The 15,243-nt window shown below is 33.9% G+C and overlaps 1 protein-coding gene across 1 annotated transcript in view; it reads left to right on the forward strand.

Annotated features, from left to right (window-relative positions):
• The first annotated feature begins 8,830 nt into the window (after positions 1-8,830).
• The window catches only part of LOC118194714 (ubiquitin domain-containing protein UBFD1-like), a 36,680-nt gene continuing 30,267 nt past the window's right edge, over positions 8,831-15,243 (forward strand). The window contains exons 1-2 of the mRNA XM_035365900.2: positions 8,831-8,987; positions 12,288-12,452. Of these exons, the coding sequence (XP_035221791.1) occupies positions 8,936-8,987; positions 12,288-12,452 (217 nt within the window). The 5' untranslated portion in view covers positions 8,831-8,935. The remainder of the gene's footprint in view (positions 8,988-12,287; positions 12,453-15,243) is intronic.

Consider the following 15,243-nt stretch of genomic DNA (forward strand, 5'->3'; position numbering starts at 1 on the left):
TACTACACTTTTCAATAAACTTGAGAAATTATTATCGGAAGAATTAAGTAAAGAACATCTAGAAGATCTAAATTCATCATATGAGTTGTTAATTGAATACCATGAGAAACTTAAAAGTCTTGACTCAAAGATCGATGCTCTCATAATTAATGAAAAAGAATATGATAACGAATTGCTTGTATGTGAAGAGTATGATGAAAAAATTATAACGTTTAAAGCTAAGATTGTTAGTAAAGTAAAGAAGATTGAAGCTGTTGAAAGAAGTATAATTACAACTAGTAATGGTATTAGTAGTACGCTGAATGGTAATAATGTTGTTACAAGTAGTGCTTCAGTAAAGTTACCTAAATTAAATATTGAAAAATTTGCTGGTGATCCCAGTAAATGGCTCGAATTCTTTAATTTGTATGATAATGCTATTCATTCTAATCCAAGTTTATCTAAAATAGATAAGTTTACATATTTGAAAAGTTTATTATCTGGTTCAGCATATAATTGTGTTTCTGGTTATGCTTTATCTGATGAAAATTATGAACTATGCATTAAAAGTTTAGAAGAGAGGTTTGGTCGTAAAGATGTTATTATATCAAAATTCATGCAGATGTTGTTACAGTTAGAACCAGTTAAAAGTTCTTCAAACGTTTTTGAGTTAAGAAAGCTCTATGATCAGTTACAAATCTGCGTTAGAAATTTAATTAGTTTAGATGTTACTAGCGGTTCATACTGACAGTTATTGAACCCAATAATTCTTAAATTGTTACCTGAAGATTTAGCTCTTGAATTCCATAGAAAAAGAACACCTAACCAAAATATAGAAGTAAGTGAACTAATAGAGTTCATTAAAATCGAAACTGAATATCGAGAAGCAAGTATTTTGATTAATAGCTCAAAAGGTAATAAATACACAGGGGTTAATCCTAAACAAGGGTTCAAAAATTATAAAGTCAAGTCACAAGCTTCTGCTTTTAACACATGGGTAAAAATGTTTTCCATATTCTGCAAATCAAACGAACATACATCTGCCGGATGTTTGAAATTTTCCGACGAACGAAAACGAAACAAATTAAAACGGGAAGGTCGCTGTTATAATTGCTGTCTCAAATCACATTTGTCATCGAATTGTAGGTCTAAAATACAACCATGGGAAAATTGTAACGAGAAAAATCATAATAAACTTTTCTGCCGTTTGAAATCGAAAGAAATGGAAGATGTTTAATCCGCAGATACGCAAAATGAAACTTTAGTATCTACTTCCAACTGTAACACTCTAAAACCTGAAAATAGTGTGCTTTTACAGACATGTTCTGTTATTGCTCAAAGCAAAAATAAATCGAGAATCGTAAGATTATTAATTGATTCGGGTAGTGAACGAAACTTCATCACCCACAAGTTAGCGCGCGATTTAGAATTGCAAGTCATTAGAAAAGAATCTCTAACAATTTATTCGTTTGGAAATCAGCGCGGTAATCGCAAGAATTTGATGTATATAGTCTAAAAATAAAAAATAAAAACGATGATCTCTGCCTTGTTGTAGAAGCTATCGGGATAGAATTAATATCATCAATAGAATTCCAGGCACCATCAACATGTCAAAACATTAAAGAATTTATGACTAAAAAGGGTTTGGAACTTTCGGATACAAGTCCCGTTAATGAGAACATAAATAATCTGCTTGGCGCGGAGCATTTCTGGTATATACAAACAGGAAGTAATTCAGTGATAAATGCTGGTTTGATTATAGTACCGACGATATTTGGATACACAGTGATGGGTAAAGTAAAAAAAAATAATACTCGAATTAATCGTTGTTTTTATCTACCGTTGATGGAAACACATTTGATTTGCAGTCATTTTGGAAATTGCATTCGATAGGAATTGAAAATGAAAACAAAACATTTTCGAAAACTGATTTGGATACTATTAAGCATTTTAACGACAGTTTAAAATTTAATAACGGCAGGTACGAAACAAAACTCTTTTGGAAAGACAATAAATCACAACTCGCTGATAATCTTTTCGTTGCTAAACAACGATTTCTAGGACTAAAGCATAAATTAAAGGGAAATGATTTCCTATATAATGAATATGATAATATAATTAGAGAACAAGTTGAAAGGGGAATTGTTGAACAATGTAAGTTTGTTGAAAATGAACCTATCTGTTATTATATGCCTCATAGGCCCGTTATACGTGAAGGAAAAGTAACAACAAGAATAAGAATAGTTTATGATGCCTCCTCTAAGTCTGAAGGAGCTAAATCGTTAAATGAATGTTTGATATCAGGCCATTATTTAAATCCTAACCTGTTGGATATAATTTTAAAATTTCGCGTACATAAAGTTGCATTTTGTGCAGACATTGAGAAGGCTTTTCACTAAATTCAAATTGATAATGAAGATAGAAATTTTTAAGGTTCTTGTGGTTTGATCATTCTTACGACGATAGTGACAATAGTTTAGGCTTTAAGGTTTTCCGAATGGGCCGAGTGCCGTTTGGAATGACAACAAGTCCGTTATTTTGTCCGCCACTATCAAACATCATATTAAGGGTTATGAAAAGAAATATAGCAAAGCTGTTGACATGTTAAATAAGTCCTTATATGTTGATGACCTTATCCATGGAGCAGACTCCGTTGAAGAAGTTTTCTCATTATCAACTGATGCAGTTAAAATTCTTCAAGACGCTGGTATGAACTTAAGAAAATTTGAATCAAATTCCGTATCTTTAAAAAATCATTGGCAAGATATTGATTTAATTAATAAGGAAGATAATTTGGATAAGAAAACGTTAAAGGTGCTGGGAATAATTTGGGATTTGGATGAGGACACATTGAAATTAGATGTACAAGAACCTTTACAACCAGTTGACTGGAAACACGTTACGAAGCGAAAGGTATTACAGATTGTGGCAAAAAATTATGACCCAGTTGGCTTCATTGCACCTTTTGTTATTAGAATAAAATTCTTATTACAAGAGTTATGGGAATTGGGTATTGATTGGGACACAATTTAGCCCAGCTATTTGAGTGAAAAATTTAAAACTTGGTACTTTGAAATTGAAGTTATTCTCAACTTGTGTATTTCTAGAAAATACATATTAAATCATGAATGTGTAAATTTCTATAAAATATAGCTTTTTGTCTTTTGCGACGCCAGCCTCAAGGGATATGGAGCTGTTGCATATTTTCGTGATCCTGATTCTTGCTGTACGTCTTTTGTTCTTTCAAAGAGCCGTGTATTCCCACTTAAAAAGTTAACCTTGCCTCGTTTAGAACTTATGGGAGCCATTGTTGCCGCAAGAATAGTTAAATATTTAAGGAAATTATTTAATATCCAAGAAGATAATGTATTTTATTTTAGTGACTCTAAAATTGTTCGTCACTGGATCAGGGGTACCGCTGATAAATGGAAACCCTTTGTTGCTAATCGTGTACGTGAAATACAAGATGTTGTATCACCTTCGCAATGGAAATACTGCAAGGGAAATGAAAATCCGTCTGACATAGTTTCACGTGGACTAAGAGCTTCTGATCTAGTGGGAAATAAACTTTGGTTCAATGGACCAGTGTGGTTAAAAGAGAAAAATTAACCTTCATCATCTTTTGATCCTTTGATCGAGCCTATGGTGGAAGAGGTACAGGTAGAACAGCGTCAAACTACTGTACTGTTATTAGCCAAGAGGCTGAATTTGAATTGACCTCCAGGTTTTCATCCTGGAAAAAACTGAAACGCGTAACTGCATGGTGATTAAGATTCTGCCGCAATATTAAACCTACATCTTTAAAACGCAAGGGTTTTTTAACAGTTCAAGAATTGGATAAGGCAAGTAATTTGATTTTTAAAATCATGCAAAATTCCGAATTTAGAGAAGAAATTAGACTTTTGAAAGCAGGAAAGAAATTGAATCTCAGCAGTAAAATCCTGAAATTAAATCCTTTTCTTGATAGAGAAGAAATCCTTAGAGTCGGTGGTAGACTCTGTAACTCGAATCCTTCAGAAAACACAAAGTATCCAATCATTCTTTCCAAAAGTCACCAAGTTACTGAATTGATAGTCAAACACTTTCACGAAGTGAACCTTCACGGAGGAGCCACATTAACATTATCTGCTTTGCGACAGAAATATTGGATCGTTAATGGCCGAAAACTTGTAAGAAAAATAATTTGGAAATGTATAAAATGTTTTAAAAATCGAACAAGCACATCCAGTCAGATAATGGGCGACCTACCTGCTTCTCGCGTATTGCCGGATAGAACATTCTCGAAAATAGGACTAGATTTTGCAGGCCCCTTTTTTAATTAAAGCTAGGAAAGGAAGAGGGGGAACGAGATATAAATCTTATGTTTGCCTTTACACATGCTTCACCACAAAGGCCATTCACCTAGAAGTAGTCAGTGATCTAACAACTGAAGCATTCCTAGCATCTCTGAAAAGATTTGTGTCGCGCAGAGGAAAACCCCAAAAAATCTTTTCAGATAGAGGAACCAACTTTGTTGGGGCTGATCGAGAATTAAGAAGATACATAGCTACACTTTCCTCTGAGGGAGCATTTCAAAACTACCTGAGCGGTGAATATATTCAATGGATCTTCAATCCTCCTGCTGCCCCTCACTTTGGAGGCCTTTGGGAGGCTGGAGTGAAACAAATGAAGATTCACTTAAAGCGGACTATTGGGACCCAGGTTCTGACATATGAAGAATTTCACACCTTAATTACACAAATCGAGGCGTGTTTGAATTCCACGCCAATAGTTCCCATCTCATCTGACCCTGAAGATTTTAATCCTTTAACACCTGGACATTTCCTAATTGGGACTACATTGACAGCAATTCCTGAACCTGATCTTACAAATAATAAGCTAACTTCTGCTGAAAGATGGAAATTGACACAGCAAATTTTCCAGAGCTTTTGGAAACGTTGGTCTAGAGATTATCTTTCACAATTACAAGGGCGTACCAAATGGTTGAGGGATAAACCAAATTTAGCCCTCAATGACTTGGTCTTGATAAAGAACGAAAATTTGCCTCCATTAAAGTGGCGACTTGGACGAGTAATTGAACTATATCCTGGTGCTGATGGAAAAGTTCGTGTTGTGAAACTAAAAACTTTATTAGGCGAAATGAAGCTTCCTGTACATAAACTTTCCCGCTTACCATTGAGTGAATAAGACTCTAAAAAACATTAATTGCATATTCATAATTTGTGTCTTTACTTTTATTAATTCAATTATGTGTCAGATTCAGAGTATGGACCACAATTGTGGATTATGGTAATTGAGCAGTTTCATTATTTTGTTTTCCTTCTAGAGATCGTAAGTATGTTTTATTTGTAAAATTTTGTGCTAAATTTAATGTTGTCATTCAATTTAAATTTGTCATTATGCATTTTTATTTATATGATATACTGTTGAATGTTTGGGAAACTTAATTAAATCTAAAATTGAAGATCTTTATAACAATGTTGTAATGAACCAATGTTCATCGGGGCGGAGTATTTTCCGTCTTTTCGGTAGATAGGTGGCGCTCGTGATGCGCGCCGATGAAAAATATTACCACTTGACGCTTGAACTTGAAGAATGACGCATGTCATACTTTTTTTGATGCTTGATTATGTTTTCATGGCCGCTATAGGCGGAAGTAATATACTATATCATTAAGGTTATCGTTAATAAATGTTATTTCTATGTTGTGTGAAATCTTGAAGTTTTGATTTGAAATTCTAATGCTCTCCCAACCTGTTTCCTGAAACGAAATCAACTTGAGAAATTATGACTCACGAAAGACACCAGACGGCAATCAGTGGTATTTAACAGAAGAGAAACATTTGCTCCCCGTGAATTCTTGCCTTCCGGGTGACGTGGGTCGGTTTCCTAAAGGAAACGGGTTTCCTAAAGGAAAAGCAAAAGCGGGGAAGAACATACGATTTTCCCGCAGTCAAGTTGAAAAAACCTGCTATCGAAATGACCTTGCTCAACTGCAGCCAACTCAACGTCTTACCCTTAAAACCTCCTTCAAGAGAGCTCTCTATAACCCTGCCCGTTAAATTAGAATTTGGCAGGTTTCCCCAACTCCAATCGGCGACATTATTTGGCGAGATTTTAGAGTTCATTTTTTTCCGTTCCTTATTTCCCGAGTGACATTTTTTCCGTTCCTTATTTTCCGGCGACATTCTTTCCGTTTCCCTTTTTTCCGGGTGACATTTTTTCCACACACCTTCATCGACGATAAGCTGAGCCGTAAACGAGATTTTTAGTGCATGTAAATTCAAATTAGCAGACAAAGCAATATATTAAGCATATGGTAGAAAAAATTCACAGATAATAAGCATGTAGATGTAAAACTAAGCGGTTAAACGTGATGTACGAAAATAATTTGTATTAAATTCAAGTTAGCACAGAAAAGAATATATTAAGCATAAGACAATATATGAGGATTTATAACGGAAATAAAAATTCATTTAAAAATAAATTAGTATTAATATACTGAAATTAATCGGTTAAGCGTGATATACGAAAAAAATTTGTCTTAAATTCCAGTTAACACAGAAAACAATATATTCCTTACACCAGCAGTGGTTTGCTAATTTGGATGACCATGGTGATGCATCGAACTATTCTGTCATCTTAGATAATCAATATTTTTTATTTCAATTTAATCATCTACTATTTATATCACACCTGCCATCCTCTGGAAGGATATTGTTAGAAAAGCATTAACAATATATTATCTTGTTAAAATTTTACGCCATAAAAATTGATTTATTCACAGAATTTTAGATGACAATAACCAATAATGAAATAAAAGCATTTCTTAATTATTTAAAATGCACATGCACATTTTCGCGGCCTACGAAAACAAATTTTAGCGGTTGGAAACGTCATGCTTGTTAGAGCTGTTAATAATTAAGGAACACAACGTGAACAGCCGTGTTACAAATTAGCATTCACCCCTCCCGCCGTATTTTCTTCCTTACATCGCGAACCGAGAACCGGCATATATCTACGAAAATATTTCTATCCATTCGTTGTTAAAAAATTCAGAAAAAATAATAATAAATAAGAGAATAAGAATATAAATCTGCAAATGCGAACAACGACAGTGATAATTCAACAAAATGAACTCATGAGGAATGGTTGCAAACTTCGAACAAGAGAATAGGATAAATCCGATGGGTTACCAGGTTTGAACTATTATCGCCAAAGGTGGCGATGTTTACATTTACCGGGTTCTCTGCGGAAGTGTTTCCCATAAAACAATTAACATTATATAACATTACAGAACTAATTCTAGAATGGCTACTATGTGGAAAGCTATCAAATACTGCATTTTTAAAGTAAATAATAAAAGCACATTTCTATCGTAGTTATATGAGAACTGAATAATATGAAATTATAGTATAGTTAGTTATGCGAGAATATCTGAAATAATATTTTCCAGGGGCGTAGCTAGAGGGGGGCAAGTGGGGGCATCTGTCCCCGGGCGCAGAATCCAAAGGGCGACAAACTGATGTTACGATATTTTAAAATTAAATGTTTTCCATCCTTGGCAAGCAGTAGGGAGCGCGAAATCTTCAGTTGTCCCTGGGCGCTGAAACCCCTAGCTACGACTCTGATATTTTCACAAGCATACACATAATGTTTCAATACTTGGGTTTTCAAAGCAGAAAAAGTTATAAAATAATACACATCCAGAAATAAGTGTCAAAAGTAGCTAGTTATATGATACATATGTAGATCATATGAGCAGGAATGTGACATATTAATACATATATAAAATCGGATCGAAAAGTAATTGCCCTGCGTTTTCGCAATAAATGAACATTACTCGACGTTCAATGCTAATTTAGCAACATAACAGAACAAACTTAGCAATCAGATACCAAACAAATATAAACACATCTTAATCCCATTTTTCCCCATGTATTTTCCTTTTCTCCCTAGCACCTATTCCCCACATGATATTTACTTCCGTTGGCATAATGAAATGTCGCCCATATCCTTAAAGGAGCCAAATTGGCGCAACCAAGGCTGTTCTCCGAACTTTATCCCAATTTGGCTATGGATGACCATTTTTAGACCATTACGAACCCATATGCTACGTGCGTAAGGGCTCGTAATGGTCTGAATGCTCACAGAACCGATAATCACGAATTGTTACAAAACCTTTTCTGCGGTAATTTGGTCGCCTTGTAAGGTGTACCCAACGAAATATCATTATACTCCGTGGATGTACCCTACACAGTGCTTTTGATGATGAGATGATGGGTTCGGTCCCTCTCAATAAGTGCATTAAATTTCCATTAAAGTTGGAAATAACAACAGCAATAAAATTAGTGTCAGAGGAATAGATATGCTAATCTCATAGCAATAAATATTATTTTAAAAATAAGCTTTTATGTTTTATTATTGTTTTATAATGTTATTGTTTTAAATGATTATCGAGTTGAGTGAACGATAGCATTCGTTTATGGAACGTAGCATCTTAATAATTAAAATTAAACTTAATAATTAAAATTAAAAATAAATAATGCATTTATAAAAGCATTATATGTTCATATTTGCATAGCAATAAGAACTGCCGTTTATTTCAGAACTTTACAAAAGTAATTTTCTTAAAAATTATGGACGTGCAATTTTTAATCCACATTATTGCATCAAGCAATTTTATGGTCTTGCTGTACCTTAGTTTAAATAAAAAAGTTAATATAATTATTATTACTTGTTTTTTATATATATATACGAGTTTTAATATTTTTAACAAGGAAAAATTTACAAATATGTATATACGTAAGTATTAGTAATATTTTGCGCAGTTTCTTGGAATTATTTTTACTTTGCAAGTTTTGACCCTTGATTTGGCTGCTTTAGAGAGAATCTGCGTAAACCGTCATTTGGCTGGAAGGAAGCGTTTCTTCTTGTGTATTTTGTGTCATAAAGCATGGCGAGTGACGAAAATGTTAAAGAAACGAAGAGGGAGTACATAAATAATGGTATAAATTAAATTTTTATGTCTATTATTTTAGCTTCAGTTTATTTTATGAGGTGTCAATAATTTATAACTTTGCTAACAATGATGTTGTCATCTTGTTTACTTCTGCATTGTCATGTTTTGTTTCATTTCTTCAGTTATATGTTTAACGTATATAACATTTTCTTCTTCTTTTTATTTAAAATGAGGATGTACTTGTAGCTGAAGCAGTAATATAACAGCGACATCTGTTTAATGAATTATAATAATAAAGACTTTAAAAGAAACACAATAAACGAAACATTTATAATTGGCAGCTACCTTAAATATCAGAAAACAAACGTATGGTAAAGTTTTCTGTGATTAAGTAATTTTTTCATTTATTGTTCGCGTATATTATTAGGAATTTTCTGAACGTTAAGTTTTAAGTTGGAAGTAGAAATAATATTAATGTTTCATATATTCTTTAATAAAGATTTATTATTTGAAAAACATTGTTGGTAAAATCCTAGTATACGGTGCAGCCTTGGCGCGATTTTGAAAATTATCGCCAACACCAAAAATAACCCAAAGAACGTCTATATATATATATATATATATATATAATGATAGTATACTATACACTATATACTATCACTATATACTATGTATAACTATAATACATTGTTTGAATACCCGTTTACTACTCATCGTATATGTCCCGATTTTACTGTTCATCACAAAAGCCGCCAAAAGTAGCCAAATCCCGTGTGCACCGGATACTAGGATTAAACCACACCGGTAGTTAAGTTAATGTAATGGAAATTGTATTACGATTGCATAGATCTTATGCTTTAACATTATGTGAGATACTGTTAAACTGGGAAGATGTGAACGACTGTGAAATATAAAACCAATGCACTAAGTCAAATAAAAGCGACTTATAATTGAAGTTATGCGTCGTATAAAAGAAATATTCTTTTATTAAAATAAATGGGACTAAGATGAAACAATGTATAAATGGTGCTCTACTGTAATAGCCATTGTTTTTGTCAGTTGAATGAATATGCTGTTAGTGAAGAGTTACAAAATAAACCTTTACATTAATTTTTTAATCCATATTTTCCTTCAATATAAAATAATATTTGGAAAATAAAAATTGTCACCAAATGAAATTATTTATTGGGAAGCTACAGGTAAATGGGGAAAAAATAAAGAGGAAAGTCTTGCTAACACTTGGATTCATATTTAGGAGAACTTTTGTAGCAGCAGTTGTCAATTATGGCTTCCACAAATGTAAATTAATGCTTTTTTTCTCCAAATATAAATAGATATATTTCATGTTAAATGTAAATAAATATTATTGGTTGTTTAATAAATATCATGTTTTAGCGAAAGTTTCCTGTCACCGCAAATATAATCTGCGCAGACAGTTTGCATTGGCGTGTTTAATCATATTTTGTCAAATAATTTTTTGCATTTGAAAGAAAGACTCATGCTTAGAACATTTGTAAAACAGCATTATTAAGTACAAGGTGTTTGAAATGGAATTTATCAGGTTACCAGGATTAGAACCATCATTTACCTCCAGTTCTGTTACAAAAGTCAGCTGCAGAATGTGTACATTTTGGTGACAGTCCATTCAAGAAGCCACGAACGAGCTGGCTGCTAGACGTTTTCGTGGTTTTCCCCATGTGTAACGTGTATACGAGCCAGTTTCCCTTAGAAAGTCGACCACGAAAGCATCCCTCCCTTGAGGCAGATAGCCCTCATGTGCTTTGCCGTAAATGAATAATCCAAACCATTCAAGAAGCAGAGCACTCTGGGTGGCCCACTGATGTTGATAAGGCCTACCTGCGAGAATTTGTAGACCAGTATGCAACCACTCGAGAACTTGCTAAGGAGTTGAACATTAGTGCTATATCCATTAGTCGCATTATGCATTGCATAAACTTCATGTACAAGTTTAGTCACTAGGTGCTACGCAAGTCACTCAAGCAGATAAAAACAGACGTATTCAGGCTCTCACTAATCTACTCGAATATCAACACAAGGACAAAAATCTGGACCAGATCGTCACTTGTGATGAAAAGTAGATTTACTTCAACGACACAGGCCAAAAAAAGGGGGGTGGTCTGCGTCTGGTGAACCCGCCGGCAGTGTTGCAAAGCACAATTTAACTAGCAAAAAGATCATGCTTTGTGTCTGGTGGGATTGTGGTGGTATTATCCACAAAGAGTATCTGGAAAAAGATAAAATCCTCAACAGTAAGTTGTACAGTGAGATGTTAGTCCGTGTTGATGCTGCTGTCAAGGAAAAACATTGAGTTGAGTTTTGGCGTAAATTCACCAGCTGGGCTCTGTACGGACTCGAAAGGGATCTTTTTCCACACCCGCCATATAGCCCTGATATCACTCCTTCATACTTCTTACCTTTTTTCACACCTGCAGCTACATTTTGCTGGTGCTATCTCCCATTCTGCACAGGACGTCCAAAATGAGGTTGATTTGTTTTTTGACTTGCGACCAAGTTTCTAGGCTGAAGGCTTTGAAAAACTGCCAAAACATTGGCAGAAAATCATATATTTGGATGGTAATTACCACTAGCACTAAAGTTACAGCTTTCATGGTTTTTTTCTTTTTAACTTTAATAAGAACTTTTTTTGGCGGAAAACTTTCATTACAACCAGATATTATCCTAGCCAAGAGATCCTTCACAAACTTTGCAGATACTGATGGTATCTACATTTTCTTCAGTAATAGCAGCTTTTGCTTTGCTTTCGTATACCTTCCCACCTTTTTTTTATTTTAGTGGTTTGAGCACATAATCTGATCACATAAATATGCAGGAACACTAAAGTCATATATAGCTCTTTCAATAATCATCTTGTCACTCATAAATGACAGCCATAAAGTTGCATAGTTCCATTTTAGTATTTGATATAGATAACAAAAAAGTGGAAATAAAGTAGGAATTTTTCATCATTATTTGCAAAATATGTATTAATGTAGTTATTTATTATACTTACACGTAACTCTTGCACTTATCCGAGTCCTGAATAAATAAATTCCCACATATACTTAAGCTTATTGAGAGTAGATATTTTGCTACCTGATGCAGTCTCTGCGAGTCCTAAATTTTGCTACCAAGCACTTCCCTAAGTTCTAAATTTATGCTGCCTATTTGGGTCCCAGTGCCGCCAATGCTGAAACATGCCAAAACAACAAAGCTGATACAGAAAACAAGTACCATTAAATAAATAAATTTAGAGCTTCTCAGCATAAAAGCATTTCCTGAATTTGTATTGTATTTCTTTTTTTTTTTTTTTTTTTTTTTTTTTTAGATTGTACTGAACAAAACATCGATGGATCAGCTAAGATAGAAGCGAGCAAAAATGAATGTGAAAAAACAGGAGATGAATGTTTCAAGGTTCCTGACACTGGTGGAGGAGGTGAAGATGCTGAAGCTTCATCTGATATGGAACTTGGATCTGAAGGTTCTGTTCAAGGTCAGTTTTTCATAAATACTGAAAAAAAGTCTAAAAGCTTTCAGATTTTATATTAAGCCCAGAGGGGTGTTTTTAACATATTATATGTTTCCTTTATTTATTAAATATCATATTCTTCACACAGTCAGATCTCTTGAATTTCCGATAGACAGTCTCGTACACTTAAGATAAAATTTTTTTCCCCGTACAGTGTACCATAGAGTTTTTAATCAAAAATCTGTACAAAATATGAAATAGATAATAAAACAAATTCCAAATTCGGGCTTCCGGGTACCCATGTTCTGGTGGAGAATTAAGTTATTAAAAATTTGATGGCTCTAGGTAAAAATTTTTTCAGTGTTAGAAACATACATACATTCATGCAAATACAGGGGTTGGACGAAAATATGGAAACACCTTTAAAAAAACATGTTTGTTTGCTTAATATGGTGTAGAAAACCCGTTGGCATCCAAAACAGCTTGCAGTCTTCTCGAAATGGATAAATACAGTTCCTGTATGTTTGCCAAGGGAATATTGTACCATTCTTCCTTCAAAACGGTGGCAAGTTCAGATAACGAGAACGCACTTTCCGTTCCAATGTAGGCCACAAAGGTTCGATAATATTCAGGTCTGGTGACTGTGGTGGCCAGGGGACATGGGACAACTCATCCTCGTGCTCAGAAAACCAGTCCTGGACAATGTGAGCTGTATGAACAGGGGCTTTGTCGTCTTGGAAGACACCATCACCATCGGGGAACAAAGTTTGTACCATGGGATGAACTTGATCGGCCAAAATGTTCACAGAAGTCTTGGCAGTCGTGCCCTGACACAGTTATCATGAGGCTAGCAGAGAACCACGATATGGCTGCCCAAACCATAACAGAACCCCCGCCATGTTTCACTCTTGGCAATAAGCAGTCTGTATTATAGGCTTGAGATGGCGTTCTCCAGACGTAAACTCGGCCAGAAGTGGGAAACAATGTGAAAGAAGACTTGTCAGACCATATTACTCGCTTCCACTGCTCTATAGTCCAGGCTTTATGACTTAAACACCACCTTTTCCTGTTACGGACATTAGCATCACTGATGAGTGGCTTCTCAATTGCAGCACGGCCAGCAATTCCCTGTTTATGAAGCTCCCTTCTAATTGTTTTGGTACTCACAGGGTTCGGTAACACAACATTCATTTCAGCAGTAACTTTTGCAGCTGTGGTCTTCTTATTTTTCGTCACAATTGCCCTTAATGATCGTCTGTCACGATCACTCAGGACACACTTTCGTCCGCGCTGTGATTTAGCAGATGATGTTTTTCCGCTTTTCAAATATGCGGAATAAATCTTCGATACAGTACCTCTTGAAACACTAAACACCTCGGCTACCTTGCTTACGGAAGCACCTACCATACGTGCTCCAACAATTTGCCCACGTTCGAAGTCTGTTAACTCTGACATAATGCAATGACAACCTCACATAAGAGTACTCCGACAACAACTGAACTGTTTAGCACATTTACGAAGTTGTATAGGAGGCGTCAGTAGTCAAAAATGCCAGCGCCACCTACATATTTCATTAAAATCAATCTTTCTTTTCAAACATGTATTTCACAAGGTGTTTCCATATTTTTGTCCATTCACTGTACTTCATTCTTTAATTTCTTTAAATATAATGCAGGATGATAATATCTGGTGGCAACAATTTGAAATGTGATTCAGACTTTCAAAATGATTCAATGCAAAATCCCGTTTCAAGACTAATATTACCCGTTTCTGGACTAACGCTCCTTTGGGCTAAAAATAACACCCTTGCTATTGTGCACATTAAACATTAGATGCGAAATAGTTATTCTTTTCTTGTAGTTTTGTGTATTGTTAGGGTTACCTCCATTTAGTTAAATTTTGTGTTAATCTTTATCTTTGATGTTAAATGGTGCCCCATTAACAGAAAGGTACCCTTTTTAGTTCATTGATTTTTCTGTTTCAGTAATAATAGATAAATAAAAAGTATTATATTTGTTAAAAGTATTCATTATTGTATGTATAACAATTATTGCGAATGACTAAATTAACAAGTAAAATTCTTTACAATTTTGTATTATGTTGCATATATAAAAGTAAGATTTTTATACTCTCCTCGTGGGGGGGGGGAAAAAAAAACACTTTTTGAATAATTAAAAAAGTTAAATAAAAAATACTAGTTTCTTAGAGCAATTTTCAAACTTATGCCATAAGGCTGTGTATTGATACAATATTCTTCAAGCAATTAGTGTTTGGTAAAACATCGCATAATTAAAACTAAATATTAATCAAATGAAAAATATTAACATTTCAAATATATATGTATTACAGTAATATTGTTCAAAATGCTGCAAAATTAATTATCATGATCATTTAATTAGGAAACTGATAAATGAAATAGAATGAACATCTTACTTAGTAGTAAATTAATTAACAGGAAATATAATTCAAAAGCAATTAAATCAGAACTAAAGCAAAACTAAATTAATATATTGAAATAAAATTCACACAGTGTGTCAACAGTTGAAAATCCTTTCAAATGCTTCTTGACAAAGACTAAAAAATATTCAGCTGTTTTTTAATATTGTGTAAATTTTATAATATTAATCAGTCAAGCCATTCACTTGCTAATACAAAATTTTTTCTAGCATTTTAATTGATTCTACAACTTTTGCAGATTTAGAACTCTAAAGTAGGGTCCCTTTTTAGTCTGAAATTCATTTAAGTCATTTTTTAGTCTGAAATTTATTCAATTCATTTTTTAGTCATTTTTAGCTTGAAACTATTCTAGAAGTGG

The sequence above is a fragment of the Stegodyphus dumicola genome, chromosome 1, assembly GCF_044657685.1.
Source record: "Stegodyphus dumicola isolate Sdum_Otavi_A_Nest chromosome 1, ASM4465768v1".
Classification (NCBI taxonomy): domain Eukaryota; kingdom Metazoa; phylum Arthropoda; class Arachnida; order Araneae; family Eresidae; genus Stegodyphus; species Stegodyphus dumicola.